The sequence below is a fragment of the Drosophila bipectinata genome, chromosome XL (assembly GCF_030179905.1).
Source record: "Drosophila bipectinata strain 14024-0381.07 chromosome XL, DbipHiC1v2, whole genome shotgun sequence".
Taxonomy (NCBI): domain Eukaryota; kingdom Metazoa; phylum Arthropoda; class Insecta; order Diptera; family Drosophilidae; genus Drosophila; species Drosophila bipectinata.
The window spans coordinates 12,592,538-12,614,560 of record NC_091734.1 but is presented as its reverse complement, the minus strand read 5'-3'; the positions used below and the strand labels follow the sequence as shown (position 1 = coordinate 12,614,560).

The following is a 22,023-nucleotide window of genomic DNA, read 5'->3' as shown; positions in this document are numbered from 1 at the left end:
AAAAGCTCCCCCAGTATTTTCTCATTAAAAACATAATTTATACAATCGGCAAATACCACACCGCAGTGAGCGTAGAAAGTAATGTAATTTTCAGGGCAAATGCCTTTGATAATTTCATAACCAAATAGGCTTTTCAAAAATTCCCATTAAACAACTAGTCATTATCGAGTGAGAACTGGTGTTCCGTGTTAGTAAAAAATTTAAGAGTAAAATTTTCTATAAGATGCCTTCGAGAAGTAGTCGCGACAAGAAGCGAGGGGCAAAGGGCAAGTCCGTTCCGCATCCCCTGAGGTTGAAGAGGGTGAAGGCGCAGATCTTCAAGAAGAAACACTCCCGACCCGTGTTACATGTTTCCCGAACCGTGTCACTGGGCTTCCGCCCTAATCGCACTGGTCATCCTGCTCGCACTGGGCATCCTGCTGGCAATGGACACCCTACTCCCACTGGCCATCCTGCTGGCACTGGGCACCCTACTCCCACTGGCCATCCTGCTGGCACTGGCCATCCTGCTGGCACTGGGCACCCCGCTGGCACTGGCCATCCTGCTGGCACTGGCCATCCTGATCGTACTGGCCACCATGCCCGCACTGGCCACCATGGCCACCATGGCCACCATAGCCACCATGGCCACCATGGCACTGGCCACTCTGCCCGCACCGGCCACCATGCTCGCACTGGCCACCATGGCCACCATGGCCACCATAGCCACCATGGCCACCATGGCCACCATAGCCACCATGCCCGCACTGGCCACCATGGCCACCATGCCCGCACTGGCCACCATGGCCACCATGCCCGCACTGGCCACCATGGCCACCATACCCGCACTGGCCAGCCCGCTCGCACTGACCGCCATGGTCACACTGGCCAGCCCGCTCGCACTGACCACCATGGCCACACTGGCCACCATGCTCGCACTGGCCACCATGCCCAAACTGGCCACCATGCTCGCACTGACCATCCTGCTGGCACTGGCCACCCCGATCGCTCGGCCGCATCGCAGATCTTCCACGACAACTGCTGCCACTACAAGACGAACGATCGATCCCTGCGGCAGAACCAGTGCAACCGAGGCATCCAGTGTAATTGTAGAGAGCGTGTTCCGAGAGCAATTGTCCTGCCGGAGTCCGTTGTCAACGACATGAGGAACCTCAAGAGAGCCGGCCAAATGATAAAGACCTACAGGAAGACGCTCTTGAGTGTCTACGTACCGGGCACGAAGGCCAAGAGGGACGACGAAGAGTATAAGAGGCAGATGGCTCTCAAGGGGCGCCTAATCAAACCCGACGATAGAGACTCCATAGACAGCGACTCGGATTATGAGTGGGCCTGAGGTTGGGATTCCGATTTGGAAAACATATAGTATAATCTTTGGATGCATGTGGGTAAAAATCTAGTCTAGTCTAGTCTATTGGCTTTTAATATTTTATCCTTGTTTTAAAATTTGAAGTGGAAATTCAGGTACGACAGAATTTATTGTTGGGGGGTACACCTGTCTGCTGCTTTTCCCCCAAAAGCATCCAAATACTGAATAATTAATGTAGGGTGTAAGCAGAGTGTAACGAAATAAAGTACAGTGGGCCTTTGGATTAAAAGGAATTTTGGATTCTTCATTAAATATTTATAAATGGGAATATATTTACATAAGTACAGATTTGTAGTACTATATAAAAGGAATATTATGATATATTTTCAATATTTTAATATTCTCTTCCACTATTCATACCCGTTACTGGCAGAGTAACCATTAATAGCTATTTCTCTTTTCCGCCATTTTGCCTGTCTCACCTTTATCCCTTAAGCAATTATCAAGATGGCGCCTAGTCTGTGTTTGTATGTATGTATGTGTATGGTGTGTGTGTGTGTGTGTGGAGAAACTTTTCAGTGCACATTCACTACCATATGCATGTCACAAACAGACACGACTACACACAGACACACTTAAAGAACTGAAACTGCGCCTAGACATGCCATCCCTGTCCCGTCCCGTCCCCTCCCACTCCTGATTCCACCCTCTGGCACCTTTGGGCTCCTTTTATATGCCCATTTGTCACAATATTTGCCATGAAAGGCAACTAATAAATTCTCTTATAGAGCTGCTTCGCATTTTGCTCCTCTTTCTCCGCCATATCCTCTGTCCTATCCATGCGGCTGCCGTTCTCTGCTTTCTCCTCTGGCCCACTTTGACCGTTAGTTTTGAAACTCACACACATATGCACTTGCACCCGCGTACACACATAGTTACACATGTCAACAGGGTAAAAGTTTCATTGCTAAATTGCCTGGTCAAAGGCAAGAGGAGGCAATTCTGCCAAAAGGCAGACCAGGGATTACACCAAAAAAAAATATAGGTATAAAAAATATATATATCATAAGTTGAGAGAATATAATATTTTTTAAGTACCTTTAAATTTAAGTTTAAGGTACTGCATTTTTCTCTGAGTGTAAGAACATGTATGCATGTGTGTGTGTGTTTATTTGGGAACCTAACTCTAGTCAAGTTTAGACTTCCCCTGGCCCCCGATGTCTTTTAGTGCTTTATGGTTGAGCCACATAGAAAATACTTTACTTTTCTATACCTTTGGGCATCTTCAGTGAAAATGGAAAAAAATCAGTAAGAGCTGTAGAAGAACCTCTAAACTACAAAAAAAAAAAAGAAATAAGCAGGACTCTGAAAGGATATAAGATAAAAGCTACTTTAAAGCATAAAGGCATTGGGGGACTTGTACCTTTGGGACGTTCTCTTGATTTTCTGATTGCCATCGTCTGTCTGGCCATCGAAATCGTTTTGTAATTGCAAAATTGAGCATTTTAAAAAAGGGGCGAGAGACGAGGGGCGAGTAACGAGTAACGAGTGGCGAGACCTAAGAATTAAGGAGTAAAAGGAAATGCAGTCTAACCACAATTCAGACTAAAAAGACATAAATTATTCCACAAATTCCAGAAATAAAAATAAAAAACATGCATCCGTAATGAGATTCATTTATTCAGCCCGGAATATGCATTGTAGTATAATTTTATTCATAAAAGTAAATGTATAAACAGGGTTAGGCGTGGAAACTGATCAGATTAATCATTTTAAAGACTGTGACAAGTATTTAGTTATATATAAATACAAGTATATTTATCTATTTATATATTATATTAAGTAAAACGACTTTCCCACAGACAATAATCCCGGAAGCTGTAGGCCCAAACAACAATAAAATCTGTATTAATATTAATAATCGCCGAATGAACTTAAGACACTCTCTCGCTCTCTTGTCTTGATTCCCATCTCCGCCGATTACGATTTCAATTTCAATTTCAATTTCGTTTCAATTTAAGTTTCCTGTTGTCATTTGTTGTTGTTGTTTAGTGGTGGGTCAGTGGCTATGCTGCTGCTGCTGCTATGCGTGCAATGGATAAAGCTGATAAACTGATAACTACCGTTGTTATAACAACAACAACAACAACAACAACATGACACACACGGATACTGATACAAGCAATTCTAGTCACGCACACAACAAGACACAAAAGAAAGGTGCAATGATTGGAGTGAGTAAGAAAGAGAGAGTGTGAGTGGGAGTGGGAGTGGGAGTGTGAGTGGGAGGTGATTAAGTGCCAAGAGAGGGGGGTAAGCCGCTCAACTGAACTGAACTCGGCTCAATTCAAAAAGAAATGGACAAGGAATGCCAAAATAAAAAAATAAATCAAAAGCATAGCAAAGCAAATGCAAAGAAAAACAAAAACAAAAACCAAAAATAAAAACCAGACGTGCAATGAATGCCAATTGCTGAAAGCTACGAGGAAATAAAATAAGAAACGAAAAAAAATAAAAGAAGTAGCAGGGAGAGAGCAGGAGCAACAAATGAGCATAAATTATGGCTGTGCGAGAAGAAAAAAGATAAATAAAGGGGGTACCACTTTAAATAATAAAATATAAAAGCAATACAAAATATTTATATTAAATACTATAAGAAATATATACTAAAAATTATGAATTTATTTTTTATTACCTTGAACAAACAATTGTTTCTACAAAAAAAAATAGTTTTCTCTGTGTAGACACGCAATAGGCAGACAACTTATGAATATTCCAACCACCGACACCACCCCCAACCTCCTATTGTCTGTTCTTTGCTTTGACCTCCTACCTGCTCCACCCCTCCCCCCGTCAACGGCCTGACGGGCCACCCTCTATCTATCCCGCTCGGAAACCTGCAATTCAACCGCCAACTTTTCACACTTCAACTACAGAAAACTGCAATAAGTAAAGAGCTAGTTGCAACTACAGATGCACGCGGAGAAATCTTCAAGTAGATGCTTGAGATTCTTAATTAAAGTTTGTTTATTTTAATTAATTAAAAGTTAATTAAATCAAAAGGCAAAAAAGGGGTCCTTTGAAGTACATATTTATTTCTATATAATATATTATATATAATATATATTAGTAGATAAATAAAATAAAATTTATTTATTATTATAATATTCAAGAAGAAAACATTTTTAATTTATTTATTTACCAATTTATTTAAATTTTTTGATAATTAATAACTTCATATAGCTAACATGGCGTATACTTAATATACGTATACTTAATACTATAACCTTAAAGGCCTCTGAATTCTTCCAAAACAATAATACCAAAGTAATATACTAGAAATCTCAGTGCACAAATACTGCAGTACATAACTGTCAGTTGGCTGTCAGAGCCACGAACAAGCTCAGAACCCAAGTCGCCGAGTGGAGCACTTTATGCTAATTGCGCTTTTTGCCTTTTTGGCCAGGTAGCCACGGCAACTACTATGCAAGTCATAGACAAGTCAAGTGTTTTGTTTTTCCAGATGAGGTGAGGTGGAGGAGGGTACTGCGTACTGGGTACTGGGCTGATGTTCTATAGTTCAGTTAAGAGCCAGAAACATCCAGCCAGACAACAAAGATAATGAACTAGAAGAGTGTTGACATGGACAAATGCTTAATTACGAGCTGCTGAAGGTTATAATATTATAAAATAATACAAAGGAAATGAAAATAATCGAAACAAGGCTATAAAATCCAAATATATTCCAATCTTTAATCTCTAGAATCTCAAGAATAAGCTCCCAGCTACCAGAACAAAAGACCTCAAAAAGTATGCTATGAAAAATTTCACAGCTTTAAATCCTTGACAAAGGATCATAAAGCTTATTGAATTTTTATTTTAGCCAGAAAACAATAAGAATGAAAGACAAGTAATAGACAAGAGACAAGACCATTGCCATTTGCAGACAAGGACGAGTATTTATGTCCATTTATCCTTAAAAGAATGACACTATAAAATAAAAGAAAACGCTCTAGTTTCGCTCTTTTTTTTCTTTTCTTCTCCCTGCTTATCTCTGAAATTTGAATTCTATGATTTTTGTTCCCATTGTTCTGGCCATTGTTGCTTTCTGCTCTTGGCTTTTCAGTTTTTTATATTTTTTCTGTATTCAGGCTGAGCTTCTTTTATTCATAGGCTGTGTTCCACCTAAGATGACGTTGAACTTTTAACTTGCTAGTTCGTATTTTCCGTCTCTTTATTTTGTGATTTTATGGGAAAATTCTGGTTTAGATCTGACACATTTCAACGGACTTGGCGAATATCTTTTCAATGACGCTGGAATGCGGTTGACTTTGTTAACTAAATCAAGGGAAAACTGGCACAAGCTCTTCAAATGGCTCTTTGTCTGCTTCACTTGAATTTTTTTGTTTAATATTTTGAATTCATTTATATAAATCTTTTATCTTATCTTTGGGTTGTTGCCATATTGTCTTTGGTTAAAATGTGATAAGAAAAATATTTAATATACATTAATATAGCCATTTTAATGAGTATTTTTTAATTTCCTATATTTCTATAAAGACTAAAGTGAAGTATTTAGTGTTTTCTTTTTAAAGAAAATAAAAGAACCACTTCTGGAGTTTATTTTAAGAGCCAGTTCTTTGTGGTTGAAGCAGTCCAAATACTCATATAAAGAATGCGAAATATGATTATCTTCTTTTTAAATTTTTAAACAGCTTAATTTATTTTTGTGTTTTTTATTCAAAGAAATCATAATTGGTGCTATAAGAGTTTTATTTTAATAACTTTTTATAATTATTTTAGCTTGAAACCAGCATTTTCGCAGCCAGTGTGACCAAATAGAAATGATTTTCATCCCAAATACGATTCTCTGCTTTTCTCTGCAAAGCTTTTATTTATTTTAAATTGTTTAAATATCTATCAAAACAAAAATTAAATCTATATTTCTTTTTCATTATTCTTAAATTCTTTTTTTTGAGTTTTTTTAATGAACTAGTTCTTTAAGTGTGCCCAAATGCCCATTCAACACCAAAAACAGATCTCTGTTTAAAAACGCATAACTTTGACGCAATATCTTTGGACCTGGTCGAGACTTGTTAACTTAACTGTTTTGGGCTACTACCGTGTTTAATTATTCAAATGAAACTCCAATCGCTGGATGCTGCTGTTGTATGTATGCCCGTATGTTGTTGTTGTTGCTTGTTTGCCCAGCTCGCATGTTTGCTTTGCATTTGTTTGTCTGTTTGTCTGTTTGCCTCTTTGATTGTTTGCTTTTTGGCCTTTGTTTGCCTTGGCCGGTCGGTCGTTTGGACGTTTGGTCTTCAGTCTTGTCTGCATCAGCTAAAAAAATAAAAAACAGCAAAAGTTGAAGTTCATGTTTTCCCAGTTGCTCATGGCTAATAGCACGCACAAACAAAATCACAGAAACAGAAAAAAGCAAAAAAAAAACATTGCCATATAAATATTATATAAAATTCAAAGAGAGGAAAGTCAACTTCATGGGAATTCTGTAATTCAAAACCCAAATATATGGAACAGGGAAAGGAGTTGTATTTTTTTGAAAAAATATTTGGGAATGTGGGTGTTTTGTTTTTTTTAATAGTTTGAGGTTTCGGATTTTTAAATAATTTAGTAGTTTTTTCGTTAAAATATTCGTGTAAGTTGTTGAATTTTGTGATTTATATATTCCATTGATGGTAAAAGTTGTAAAGATATCTTACACAATAAAATAATAATAATAAATATAAAAATATATACTAAGGATTTTACTAGATAAAATACTATAAAGAAAAAATACTAAATTAAAAGAATTCAGAATATAAACCTTATCTAAAACTTTCTTTTTTCTATAAATTATTTTTCTTTATTTTCCATCTAATCCCTTAAAGAAATGTCTATTTTCTTTACTGACACCTGGGTTATCAAATATTTATCTTTATACTATTTATACTGTTTTTTAGATTTATTTTTTAATCGTTTTTCCTCCGCAATTTCCTTGATAATCTCGGATTTTGAAAACCTTGGCCATAAAACCCCGCTCTAAACAAAAATGCGACCTTGTCTGGCTTAGGGTTTATTTTTGTTATTTTTTTTTAAACAACAACAAATCGAAGGCTTTCTGCTTATTGTTAATTGGCATTAATTTTATTTATTTTTTTGCACAAAACTTGGCTTAAACCCAAAAGGAATGACTCACAAAGAGCGGAATGAGGGGAGTGCCAAAGGCCCCTTGGCCCCTTGGTAGAGTGGAAGGGGAGGGGCTGTGACACGGGGTGTGGTTGAATTAACTCAAATGGTTTGTGGCCGAGCAATTGCAAAACAAATAATAATAAAAGCGGCAGCGGCAAAAATGCCGAGTGTAAATTGAGCATTTAAATGAAACGAAACCACGCCAAATTCGTTCATTTTTCAATGAGGGGGCTTGAGGGGGTGGCTGGGAGGTGTACATTCATATACTCATATACCCCCACATATCCCACATATGTGCCCTACGCGATCTGAATATTTAATGGCATAATTGTGACCAAACTGTCCGACTATGGGTTAATATTCGCCAGCATCATTATCATTATCATTAACATTATAACATTATAGCATTATGCCATTATAATTAGGACTGTTGACTCGGATTTTTAAAAGCCAAAAAATATGAAAATTTTATAAAAATAATTGCTTCAAATGGTTTCAAGTTCAAATTAGGGTTTTTTTTTTGTTTTTTTTTTAAATATATAAACTGCTTTTACTGGTCAAGTAACGAAAGCTGTTAAGGTAGACGTTCTAACTATAGCTGAGTTCTTAAAGTTTTTATATTTTTGAGAATAGTTTTGAATTTAAAAACTTAAAAACACATCCCAAAAATTCAAAAATTGTCTTCCATTAATTCAAATCGAATAAAAAAAATCCTCGTAGAGAGAAAATACCAGTGACGAACTGTTTAAGGATAGATTTTATATTGAAATCTTTAAGAAACATTAGAAAAAAAAACATTTTTGGCGAAGAAAATCTTTATACATACATATAAACCATATATAAATATTGATATGGTACTTAGAAGAAAGTCTTAAAATCTAGAAAGCGTATATCAGTAAGTTCAAATAATTTGAAAAAAACACTTGAAACCTTTATTTTCCTGGCCAAGTTTAAAGCAAAATTAGCACCTTAGACCCTAATTGCCGTCTTAGACCAATTACCTTTGTTTCATTTTTTATTTAATGTTTTTGGCGCACTTTATACAGTTTTATTTTGCTTTGGTTTTGGCCAAATGGCAAAATGGCAACACCGTTTCACATCATCATCATTATATGGCCAATGACTAATGGGCCATGGTAGTCACAAGGCAGTCACAGCACAGTGTTTGAGCATCATGTAATGGCCAAAAGGCAGAAAAGAAAACGGCTAAAAAAAAATCACAAACAAAAGCGAAATGAAGAAAAGAAACTAAAAACAAAAATATTCAATTATGCAAGAGAGTTACAGTTACAGGGGAGTTTTTGGCCAACATTTTGTTGTTATTCCATGTTGTATTTCTTGTATTTTTTCACCCATTTTCTACTCGCTTTTATTTTGTGTTTCACTTCGCCGAACTGTAAATAAAGCGAAAGCGTAATTTTTTCGGTTAACATTTTCTGGCTAAAAACGGCCCAGCCAAGACATCGTGAAAATATTGCAATTGAGCCCGAGCCCGAGCCCGAGTAGACCGAGCGGCGAGTAAAAGCCAAAACCGATCCATATAAACAATAAATAATTGATTGCTTGACTGACGGACTACTGATTGATTGAGTCAGTGAGTGACGACAGTAATTGGCCAACTTCAATTCCAAATGCCCGAGAAGTTGGGGGGAACAGGTGCAAAGCGAAAAAAAAAAACGTAGGCATTTCACGGAAAAAAGTGAAAAAAGCTGTCAAATCAAACAGGTTAACAATTGCTATATTTGTTAAGTGGGCTGAAAAGTGGACCTAAAGTGGGCTCAACTGTCGATTCCCATTCGGATACGAATTTTGCTCTTAACTTGTCCAACAACCGCTTGCCAATTTTCTAGCTAGCTCTGTGTTCATTTTGCATGCGAAGCTATTTTTTCGCACGTTCCACTGTCACGGGTTTATGCGGCCTTCAAATTCATGATTCGACTGGGAAAATTGTGCACCAAATGGTGGGAAAAGTGGTGTGTAAAAATATGTTTAAAATATTGACAATGGTAGCATTTCTTAAGTTCTTTAACTTTGCAGGAGGAACAAAAATACTTGCTAGTGAAATGCATTGCGAGATCTGCTTTTCTAAAATTCAAAAAACTCACAAAATATAAAATGTTACCTGAGATTCTTATTTTAAAATATAAAAAAAGACATTAGAAACGTTTTGCGCCACACAAATAGGGTTTAAGATTCATTTTCAAGATTTATTTACTTTTAAATAAAAAACTAATAATCAGAGAATAATTTTTTTCAATATTTAAGAACCTCTTAAAACCAGGAAATTGAATTTAAATCTTGATCATTTTTTTTAAATTTATTGTTTACCAAAAATTTTTGGGTAAACTACTTGTTATACTACTAATAGCTTAAAACATTATTTTCCTTCACAAAAATCCCCCTTTCTTTTTTCCTGATTTTTATCAACTTCATGAAATCTAAAACCGCATAAACTTATCCCAAACTCTGGCAGGCTTTTTGTTTAATGGCCGAAAGGCATCAATCATACCAACAAGTTGAAAAAACTTTATTTTTATCCACTTGCCGACGCCATTTTGTTTAATGCCATTTTGACATGACAAGTATGTGTGTGTTGATGTGTGTGACTGTGTGTGTGTAAGTGTGAATGTCCTGGTGTCCATTAAAACGCTTTCAATTTAATGCCCAACTTGCTGTCATTTTTTTTTTCAACAGCCAACGGCAAGCAACGGCCAGAGCAGTAAAAGCCTCGGAAATATTATGGAATTGAATTGCTGCCAAAATGAAATTACAGAAGTTTGTGCTCCAACATCACAAATTGATAGTTTTCGGTCTAAATCGGACATAACCATTGGGTTTCGATGACTGCTCTTCCACATCTCTAATTGAGCGTTTCTCTTTAGATTGAAGGCCTCGCAAAGTGCCCGTAATGGCTGTAATCAAATAGTGGTTTCTTGGTGGGAGATCTTTTAGTGGTTTTCTTCCAACCATTTTGTCCAGAAGAGCGCTCTAAACTATGCAATTATCATAAATGAAAGGGAATAGAAAGAATATTTTTGTGGGAGTGGCGTTTAAATTCTCTTGATGGTTTTTTTTTGTGGGGAACGAAGTTATTGTACGAAGAATATTTTTAAATATTTGTGGATCTACATAATCACCATCATTCTGCCTCTAAATTTTTAGAAAATAGGCTTGTGAAGGGAGTTTTTGTAAAATATGAGATTTTTATGAATGTGACCCAATACTAGGTCTGTCTTTTTTGGTATTCTTTTCTGAATTTGAATAGTAACACCTTCAATATTTAGTGAATTGATCCATTACCTATAGGCATCGAAACCTGGGTATCTGAAACATTTTTTAGGCTTTTAGGCTTTTTTTTTAATTTTTGTTTGGGAATTCCCAGTGAAATATACGATTTTTCTATAGGATTTAAACCATATCCATACTTTGCCAGTTCTTATCTGATTTTCAAACAAGAAAGGAAAGCTAACTTCGGGCGGAGCCGAAGTTTATATACCCTTGCAGTTAAAACCGGATATATATCGCAAACATCGGATATAGTTGGCCGATCCTTATGGGAATAGGAATATATAAACCAATATTTTACAATACAAAATCTAAAAAAAATCCCAAACTTCTATCTTCAAAAATACGAAAGTTGATATTTCTACCAAGTACCATTTCCGATCGTTCAGTTATATGGCAGCTATAGGATATAGTCGGCCGATCCTAATGAAATTTGGTAGGTCGGATCAACTGACCAAATATATAATCTGTACCAAGTTCCAGCTTTCTATCTTCAAAAACACGAGTTGGGTCAAAGTAGGGTCATTTCCGATCGTTCAGTTATATGGCAGCTATAGGATATAGTCGGCCGATCCTTACGAAATTTGGCATGTCGTATTATTTTGCCAAATATAGCTCTCATGTCTCATGAACTCTCTAACTCTAAAAACACCAAAGTTATACCATTTCCGATCAATCAGTTATATGGCAGCTATAGGATATAGTCGGCCGATCCGGGCCGTTCCGACTTATATACTGCGTGCAAAGGAAAGAAGGGTGTGTGCAAAGTTTCAAGACGATAGCCTTAAAACTGAGAGACTAGTTTGCGTAGAAACAGACAGACGGACAGACAGACGGACAGACAGACGGACAGACGGACATGCTCATATCAACTCAGGAGGTGATCCTGATCAAGAATATATATACTTTATAGGGTCGGAGATGTCTCCTTCACTGCGTTGCACACTTTTGACCAAAATTATAATACCCTCTGCAAGGGTATAAAAATACGCTGGGAACTTAAATATTTTTAAAGTTGTTTTTGGTAGGTACTTATTTTAATTTCCACGTTAAAATTGCAAAGCATGTAGTATGATAAATAATTGTATTGTTTAATTACTTTTCAAGTAGAATACCCTTAAAATTTGTAGTTCAGCAAACCGTAATTCTGTTTCTGTAAAATGTAACAAATGCTCATTTAAAAACTTCACCTTCTATCTGAAAAGTCCAGTTTATTTAGCCGTCTGACAAGTGTCTTAATTTAATGCAATGCCATCCTGGCCTTAAGTCCTAGATTTAAGCCCGGTCTCCAGTGGCGGCGACTGCATTTCCGTCATTTTAATCCTTTAATGTCCTGGCCTAGCCTACCTCATCCCGCTACCGCGTCTGCCGCCTGTCGGGATGTGTGTTTGGCAGCATCTGTGTCCCTTCGCTAGTCAGATCCATTATTCCCTTTTTTTCGCCATTTTTTTGCATCATTTTCGCGGCAGTTTCAGCGGGGCGGTGTGCGCGGGGGAGGCCGGGAAAAGAACTCATTGTTTGCGGTGTTAATATTTGGCGTCTGGCACCAGCAGACAGCAGCAGGAGCAGTCGCAAGGACACAGAGAAAAACTAGGGAATTTTTAATATTTTTTAATGATTATTTTAGAGGTTATTTCCGTTATTTTAATAAATTTGTTTTTAGTTTTTTAAAAAATTAGGAAATTCTTGAAGATTATTAGGTTTTTATACCATATTTTCTCTCAGTGTATCAAGGGCTGAGGTGCAACAAGGACAACAAACATTGTTACCGTCATCACCCGCTTATAAAACGTGTATCTGTATCTGCAACTGCAGTTGTATCAGTATCTGCAGATGTATCTGTATCTGTGGCTACGGATGAAGCTGCCTCATCATCAATGACGTCATCAGTGGGGGCAGGCCGTGTGCCATTTAATAGTCACTCCCCTTAGATTTTACTGTTCGTTTGTTTGGTTGTTTGTCTCATTTTTTGTTGCAAAGTCATTGCACTTTTTGTGACTGAAAATAAAGGAAAATTGAATTAAAATGCAAATTCTACAAAGGAATACAATTTAAAAAAAATCACAAATAGAAAAAATGATATATTTTAAGAGGAAAATAAAAGAAAAATTATTATAGATATTTTTGGGAAAGAAATAAATAGTTTTTGCAAAGGTTTTCAATATTTCATATGTTGTTTCATAGTAATTATTAGTTATAATTTAACGAATACTTATACCTTCTCTAATTATTGACTATAATTTAATTAAATTTTTTAAATTATCCTTACAGGATGTCCGTTGTGCGGACTTAGCCATAAGCATACCCAACAACCCCGGCCTGGACGATGGCGCCTCCTATCGTCTGGACTACAGCCCGCCCTTTGGCTACCCGGAACCCAACACGACCATCGCCTCCAGGGATATCGGGGACGAGATCCAGTTTTCCAGAGCCCTACCCGGCACTAAATACAATTTCTGGCTCTACTACACCAACTTTACGCATCACGATTGGCTGACCTGGACGGTGACGATAACGACAGGTGAGTCTTCCCAAAAAAAAAAATAGAGAAGACTAGCACTTAATCCTTGTAAAAAGAAATTGTAACTAGATCGGCTTTAAAGGTTTCAAGTTCTTCAATTGAACTTTCTATTTGAAATACTTTGCCTTTGGCCTTGGTCCTTGAAATGGCTTCCATCTAATTGCCTTTTCCTGTCGGAGGAAACCAAATACGCTTCTTACATACATGTTGCAAGTGCCACAAATGGCTAATTGCAGTTTCGATAGCCCCCAGCTCCCTCCTCTCTTCCGGCTAATGAGCAAATCCCTTAGTAAGTAACGAAATCAATCAGACAGCGAAACAAGTTTTTCGGTTTCCTGCAGGAGGGCAGGAGGGCAGAAAAGGTTTTCGAACTTCTCGATGGGGTAGAACATGTCCTGTCCCGGCTGTCTGCTGGGTGGATACTTGAGGGCTTTGGGGAGTGTCTGGCCTAGTCTGTCTACAGTGGCAGAAAAATTAATGTCTATGTATGGATGGTATAGTATGGTATCTTAGTATAGTAGTAGTATGGAAACTAAAAAATGGCAACTTTGTTAATTTTATTATATTTTTTTTAAGAAATTGTAACGAAGAATCCTTTAAATTTAATAATCAAACTGTGGAAAAACATTTCAAACTCTTTAATATATACATTTGAAATATATAAACAGTATAGCAAGTAGTTCGTCACCTTGCTGGACTATCATCCACACAGAAGATCCACACAGAAGAGTTTAGATTCTCTAATTCAGAATTCGGAAGAGTTTAGATTTTAGAAACAAACTAGATTTATTTCTTATGGAAAATCTTATTATTTACTAGTTAAGTAAATAATAAGATGGCGTTCAGTTCGTCACCTTCCTGAACTAACGTTTCTAATGGAGATTTTGAAAACTAAAAAGAATTTAGGAAAATTTAAGAAAACAAAATTAAGAACTGAGTAAACTAACGTAATGGAATATTTAGTGGAGAACCTAAAATAAAAACAACACATGTTAAACTTTTTAATATGTAATATTTTTCAATAATTAACATCATGGTTCGTCACCTTCCTTGACCACCGTCAATACTCATTCAGAAAATTCTTTTATTTTAGAATTTTACAAACTGTAGATTTTTTATGAGAGAAAAAACTAATAAGCTTAAACTAATAAAACTTATAACTAAAAACTAACAATACAGTTTTTGTGAACTTTCTAATGTTTATTTTTTAAATATAAAAAAAAAGGCGTGCGGTTCGTCACCTTCCAGAACTACCTACAGTGATACAATAACAGACTTCGAATTTTAGAAACAAACTTAAGATTTTCTCTGCTTAAATAAGCTGAATATAATCTTTAAAAACAGAAACTAAAATCTCAAAACCTTATACAATCTTTAATATTAATTTATTAAATATTAAAGTACTAGATTTTCTTCCAGTTATAGAAAACAAACTTGCCAACAAGGGAGAAAATTTCTGCCAACACCTGAGAAAATGTCAGACTGGAGATAGTGGCCAACACGAAGGGTGTGGGGCTTACTAAACTCGGTCTAAATTAGGGGGAAAACACCAAAAGCATCAAAAAGAAAAACACGAAGAGGGCGTTGAGGGCCGAGAGCATAGTAGTCAGTCTATGCCTATAAATTACCCAAGGGTCTAGTTTTTGGGAATTAATGCAAGTGGCCACGCACCAAAGAAAGAAAAAAGGGGGCCAGGAAAAGCGTTACTTTTACGAGTTTTCCTCTCCTCTCCCAAGTATGAGGAAAATGCTGTCGAGTTATTATTGCCAACACATTTTCACAGAAATTCCGCATAGTTAGGTGGGTTTTGTTTATGCGGAATGTCTTGTGGCTATTTCTACTTAATCTTTATCTTTATCGCTCTTTCCGCTAACCAATAAATGCCGAATGGCCCAAACGAAGAAAGTGAACACCGATTTCAAAGCCAAATAAACACAGACAAAGGCAAAAGCCAAAAAAAAAGACAATCCAAAGACACAAACAAAAGCAATAACCAAAAATCAAAAACCAGTCATAGAAACCACTTTTACTTTGAAAACCAAACGGGAATTTGTGTGGCTAAAAGTTAGTGCTGGTGAGGGGTGGGGAGTCAAGGAGATAAGAGGTAATATACTCAAAATATATAAGAAATATAGATAAAGGGGAGATATAGTTGGGGAGTCAGGAAGCATCGGTGGTTCAGTGGTAGAATGCTCGCCTGCCACGCGGGCGGCCCGGGTTCGATTCCCGGCCGATGCAATATCACTTTTTTTTCTATTTTTATTTAAATATTTGTAAATATTATATTTTAAATACTATACTGTACTATCATGAATAATATTTTGTAGGAGGATTTTGAGGCAGAGAGATTACTATTGTTTTAAAACCTAAGAAATCAAAAATATTAAAACCTAATGACAAAAAAAAATAATATACCTTAATTTTAAAAATTTAAATCCCTTAATCAAGTCTCCTAATGTGAACTTTAAATTTAAACAATTAATAATAATTACAAAATACGATAATAGCACCCTTCTCCACGCTTCTCATAAAGTTTACTTAGGAATAAAATTTAAATATAATTATTGCTAAAAATATGAAAAAAATTTATAAAAATCCCCTCTATCTACTTTCAGCTCCCGATCCACCCTCGAACCTTTCAGTACAGGTGCGCAGCGGCAAGAATGCCATTATACTGTGGTCCCCGCCCACCCAGGGCAGCTACACGGCGTTCAAGATCAAGGTATTGGGCCTGTCGGAGGCCTCCAGCGCGTACAACCGCACCTTCCAGGTGAACGACAACCAGCTGCAGCACAGCGTCAAGGAGCTGACGCCCGGTGCCACCTACCAGGTCCAGGCCTACACCATCTACGACGGCAAGGAGTCGGTGGCCTACACCAGTCGCAACTTTACCACAAGTGAGTCAGCCCTGTCCAGGCAGAGTCCTTATCTTTTTTGTGTTTTTTGTTCGACTACCCACGGTGATGGTAACTAAACTTGATTAACTTCTGTGTCTCCCGCTTCTAATGTCACTAAACACAAAACTTAAACACAAATTAATACGAAAAGGTCGGAGGACGCGGCACAAAGAGCTGCTGGACATAAAAATCTTGAGAGGTAATAACTAAGCTGGTAACTGGTTCTTTTTCTAACCATCTGTAGTGTGTAGACCGAAAGCCACCTTTCGCTTAACAATTCACTTTTTGTTTTTAGTTTAGACCACAGACCCACCCCTCTTCTGGCACAGACATTCCGCAATTCGTTTCTTATCCGGCAATTGCCAACCGCATGGCACTTTCAGTTCGCACGGATGTGGTCCTGCTCCGGGCAGTGGTTTCTCTCCTCTGGCCATCGGGAGCACATCCCTGCAACTCAGCCATATGCATGTTTAGCCACAACAAGGCAACCGTAGCACAAATAACACTGGTCCCTTTGTAAAAAGAATGCATGTCCTGGGATGTGTTTGACTTAGAATCCTTGGAATCCATAAAAAGCTACGAAAATACATAGATACCTGGTGCTTGGTTGAAATGATATTTTGTTTGCTAACTTTTTTAGTTTAAATCCCTAAAAACTATATACTCGATACTTTGATTTATGAACTTTTTGTTCATATATTATTAACTTAACTTAATTAATATATTGCTTATCTATAAACAATTTACTATTACTAATTTACTAATACAAAAAACTGTACCTGATGCTAAAAATTGGGTAATTTTGAATTTAGTTTCTTAGAATCTTTCTCTTTTCTTAAACGAAGCCCGGCAAAAGATACCCGATACTCGTTTGAAATAGTCTTTGATTTATGAGCTTTTTATTTGACTAAGTTCATATCTGGGTCAATATTTGTCCGATTCTTGAGCGGGGTACCTTAAAAGACTCGTAGATCTATTCTCTTCAAATCTGCATCAAAATATAGAAACAACATTTTGGACCCCATTTTTTCAAATTTTTCTAGGGGACCCTCTTCAAAAATGGGAAAATCGTGGGGAGTGAAATTTGGACCCATTGCGGAGGTCATATCTTGGTCAATATTTGTCCGATTCTTGAGCGGGGTACCTTAAAAGACTCGTAGATCTATTCTCTTCAAATCTGCATCAAAATATAGAAACAAAATTTTGGACCCCATTTTTTCAAATTTTTCTAGGGGACCCTCTTCAAAAATGGGAAAATCGTGGGGAGTGAAATTTGGACCCATTGCGGAGGTCATATCTTGGTCAATATTTGTCCGATTCTTGAGCGGGGTACCTTAAAAGACTCGTAGATCTATTCTCTTCAAATCTGCATCAAAATATAGAAACAAAATTTTGGACCCCATTTTTTCAAATTTTTCTAGGGGACCCTCTTCAAAAATGGGAAAATCGTGGGGAGTGAAATTTGGACCCATTGCGGAGGTCATATCTTGGTCAATATTTATCCGATTATTAAACGGAATACCGTTAAAGACTCGTAGATCTATTCTCTACAAATCTGCATCAAAATATAGAAACAACACTTTGGACCCCATTTTTTCAAATTTTTCTAGGGGACCCTCTTCAAAAATAGGAAAATCGTGGGGAGTGAAATTTTGACCCATTGCGGAGGTCATATCTTGGTCAATATTTGTCCGATTCTTGAGCGGGGTACCTTGAAAGACTCGTAGATCTATTCTCTACAAATCTGCATCAAAAGAAAGACACAAAATTTTGGACCTCGTTTTTTCAAATTTTTCTAGGGGACCCCCTTCAAAAATGGGAAAATCGTGGGGAGTGAAATTTGGACCCATTGCGGAGGTCATATCTTGGTCAATATTTGTCCGATTCTTGAGCGGGGTACCTTAAAAGACTCGTAGATCTATTCTCTTCAAATCTGCATCAAAATATAGAAACAAAATTTTGGACCCCATTTTTTCAAATTTTTCTAGGGGACTCCCTTCAACTCGGACGTTGTTAACTTTAAGGCGCCCCAACAATAGACTCCCAGTACTAAAATAACATTTAATGATTTATAGGCTCTTAAGTTTTTATTATTTCCCTATTTTTATCATTTGTTTTTCATAAAAAGGCCCCTATAATAGATACCCGGTACTTGGCAATACAAATTCCTTGATTTATGACCTTTTCAGTTTACTAACATACTTTCTATATTATATTTCCAAGCTTATGACCAAATTATCTTTAAAAACCCAGCACAATTTATACTATTTTAATAAAAATACACAAAAAAACACCCTCCCACACACAAAACCTAACCCTATAACCCCTATAGCCCCCCCAACCCTTGGAGAACTCCAACCACCCCTAACATTTCTGTACAAACTCCCAACTCTGACCTCGAAACTCCAGAACAATGAATGCCCACAAGAAACTAATCCAAAGCAAACTTTTTCATTTGTGCTCCAAATTTGCAATCCGGAATCCGCCAACCGTAGAGCCCAATACTCCGGGGAAATTCATCGTCTGGTTCCGTAATGAGACGACGCTGCTGGTGCTCTGGCAGCCGCCGTATCCGGCCGGGATCTATACCCACTACAAGGTCTCCATCGAGCCGCCCGACGCCAACGACAGTGTCCTGTACGTGGAGAAGGAGGGCGAACCGCCCGGGCCGGCACAGGCGGCTTTCAAGGGCCTGGTCCCGGGCAGGGCGTACAACATATCCGTGCAGACCATGTCCGAGGATGAGATATCGCTGCCGACCACGGCTCAATACCGAACGGTGCCGCTGCGACCCCTGAACGTGACCTTCGACCGGGATCACATCACGTCGAACTCGTTCCGGGTGCTGTGGGAGGCGCCGAAGGGCATCTCCGAGTTCGACAAGTACCAGGTATCGGTGGCCACCACCAGACGGCAATCGACAGTACCGCGCAGCAATGAGCCGGTGGCTTTTTTTGACTTCCGTGACATTGCCGAACCGGGCAAAACCTTCAATGTGATCGTGAAAACGGTCTCCGGCAAGGTCACCTCGTGGCCAGCCACCGGCGATGTCACGCTGCGACCCCTGCCCGTCCGCAATCTGAGGAGCATCAACGATGACAAGACCAACACGATGGTGATTACCTGGGAGGCGGATCCGGCCAGTACGCAGGATGAGTACCGCATTGTGTGAGTATTATAGTTGGGATGACCCCAATATATCCGATATTTGATATATAGAATCCTGTCAAATAATATCCATTTTTTTAATAGATACCACGAACTGGAGACCTTTAATGGCGACACTAGCACCTTGACCACCGAACGCACCCGTTACAACCTGGAGAGCCTACTGCCCGGCAGGAACTACTCCCTGTCCGTCCAGGCCGTGTCCAAGAAGATGGAATCTAACGAGACCAGCATCTTTGTGGTTACCCGACCCTCGTCCCCCATCATCGAGGACCTGAAGAGCATCCGGATGGGCCTGAACATCAGCTGGAAGAGCGACGTCAACTCCAAGCAGGAGCAGTACGAGGTCCTGTACTCCCGCAACGGCACCAGCGAGGTGCGCACTCTGATCACCAAGGAGTCGCGTTTGGTGATCAAGAACCTCCAGCCCGGCGCCGGCTACGAGGTGAAGGTCTTCGCCGTGAGCCATGACCTGAGGAGCGAGCCACACGCCTACTTGCAGGCAGTTTGTGAGTGTTTCCACGAAGACTCCCCCAAATCCCATCCAGAACTAATGGTAATCCAATCCTGAACAGATCCCAATCCCCCTCGCAACATGACCATTGAAACGGTGAGGAGCAACTCCGTGCTTGTCCACTGGTCACCGCCGGAGAGCGGCGAGTTCACGGAGTACTCCATCCGGTACCGCACGGACAGCGAGCAGCAGTGGGTGCGCCTGCCCAGCGTCCGTTCCACGGAGGCCGACATCACGGACATGACCAAGGGCGAGAAGTACACCATCCAGGTGAACACGGTCAGCTTCGGGGTGGAGAGCCCCGTCCCCCAGGAGGTGAACACCACGGTGCCCCCGAACCCCGTCTCCAATATCATTCAGCTGGTGGACTCGCGGAACATCACCCTGGAGTGGCCCAAGCCGGAGGGCAGGGTGGAGTCCTACATCCTCAAGTGGTGGCCCAGCGACAATCCTGGACGGGTTCAGACCAAGAATGTCTCGGAGAACAAGTCGGGTAGGTCTTCCTGATAGCCTCTTCTGATCCTTTTCTAATCCCTTATCCTACCACTAGCGGATGACTTGTCCACCGTGCGGGTCCTGATCGGAGAACTCATGCCCGGAGTCCAGTACAAGTTCGATATCCAGACCACCTCGTACGGCATCCTCTCGGGCATCACCAGCCTGTACCCGCGCACCATGCCGCTCATCCAGTCGGACGTGGTGGTGGCCAACGGCGAGAAGGAGGACGAGCGGGACACCATCACCCTGAGCTACACGCCCACGCCCCAGTCCTCCTCCAAGTTCGACATCTATCGGTTCTCGCTGGGCGACGCCGAGATCCGGGACAAGGAGAAGCTGGCCAACGACACGGACCGCAAGGTGACGTTCACGGGCCTGGTGCCCGGAAGGCTGTACAACATAACGGTGTGGACGGTGAGCGGGGGTGTGGCCAGTCTGCCGATCCAGCGCCAGGACCGCCTCTACCCGGAGCCGATCACCCAGCTGCACGCCACCAACATCACGGACACGGAGATCTCGCTGCGCTGGGACCTGCCCAAGGGCGAGTACAACGACTTCGACATCGCCTACCTAACGGCGGACAACCTGCTGGCCACCAACATGACCACCCGGAACGAGATCACCATCAGCGACCTGCGGCCGCACAGGAACTACACCTTCACCGTGGTGGTGCGCTCCGGCACCGAGTCCTCCGTGCTGCGCAGCAGCTCCCCGCTTTCCGCCAGCTTCACCACCAACGAGGCGGTGCCCGGCCGGGTGGAGCGTTTCCACCCGACCGACGTCCAGCCCAGCGAGATCAACTTCGAGTGGTCGCTGCCCTCCAGCGAGGCCAACGGCGTGATCCGCCAGTTCTCCATCGCGTACACGAACATCAACAACCTGACGGATGCCGGCATGCAGGACTTCGACTCGGAGGAGTCCTTCGGCCTGATCAAGAACCTCAAGCCCGGCGAGACGTACGTCTTCAAGATTCAGGCCAAGACGGCCATCGGGTTCGGGCCGGAGCGGGAGTACCGCCAGACCATGCCTATCCTGGCGCCGCCACGGCCCGCCACCCAGGTGGTGCCCACGGAGGTGTACCGTAGCTCCTCGACCATCCAGATCCGCTTCCGCAAGAACTACTTCTCCGACCAGAACGGCCAGGTGAGGATGTATACGATCATTGTGGCGGAGGACGACGCCAAGAACGCCTCGGGCCTGGAGATGCCCAGCTGGCACGACGTCCAGTCGTACAGCGTCTGGCTGCCGTACCAGGCCATCGATCCCTACTACCCGTTCGACAACCGCTCCGTGGAAGACTTCACCATCGGCACGGAGAACTGCGACAACCACAAGATTGGCTACTGCAACGGCCCCCTCAAGTCGGGCACCACCTACAGGGTGAAGGTGCGGGCCTTCACCGGGCCGGACAAGTTTACGGACACGGCCTACAGCTTCCCCATCCAGACAGGTGAGTGTGGGTCTTGGTGCCCCGAGACCTTGGGTATTGGTCTCACCTATGTATGCATCCTGCGCACCAAACTAACTCGAAACATCTCCCATCCTAACCATGTCTTGCATTTTGTTCAGAACTCCTGAGTTCTCCCGGTAAGGAATCCTTCATGGCTTTATCACGGCTTTGTCCTTTGTTAGTTAGTTACTTCCA

At 40.4% G+C, this 22,023-nt stretch overlaps 1 protein-coding gene and 1 non-coding gene across 6 annotated transcripts in view; both read left to right on the top strand.

Annotated features, from left to right (window-relative positions):
• Nucleotides 1-22,023, top strand: part of Ptp10D (Protein tyrosine phosphatase 10D) — a 65,820-nt gene that overhangs the window by 38,049 nt on the left and 5,748 nt on the right. For 2 of the 5 annotated variants that reach the window (XM_043209700.2, XM_043209698.2), the window contains exons 3-10: nucleotides 13,052-13,301; nucleotides 15,917-16,198; nucleotides 16,350-16,397; nucleotides 18,694-19,366; nucleotides 19,451-19,875; nucleotides 19,942-20,373; nucleotides 20,431-21,828; nucleotides 21,948-21,965. In XM_043209700.2, coding sequence (XP_043065635.1) covers nucleotides 13,052-13,301; nucleotides 15,917-16,198; nucleotides 16,350-16,397; nucleotides 18,694-19,366; nucleotides 19,451-19,875; nucleotides 19,942-20,373; nucleotides 20,431-21,828; nucleotides 21,948-21,965 — 3,526 coding nt within the window. Of the gene's footprint in view, nucleotides 1-13,051; nucleotides 13,302-15,916; nucleotides 16,199-16,349; nucleotides 16,398-18,693; nucleotides 19,367-19,450; nucleotides 19,876-19,941; nucleotides 20,374-20,430; nucleotides 21,829-21,947; nucleotides 21,966-22,023 lie in introns of those variants that run through there. The other 3 variants (XM_043209701.2, XM_043209699.2, XM_070283127.1) reach the window with 2 other exon arrangements.
• On the top strand, nucleotides 15,469-15,539 carry TRNAG-GCC (transfer RNA glycine (anticodon GCC)). The gene has a single exon. It is a non-coding gene; the product is annotated as a tRNA-Gly (tRNA).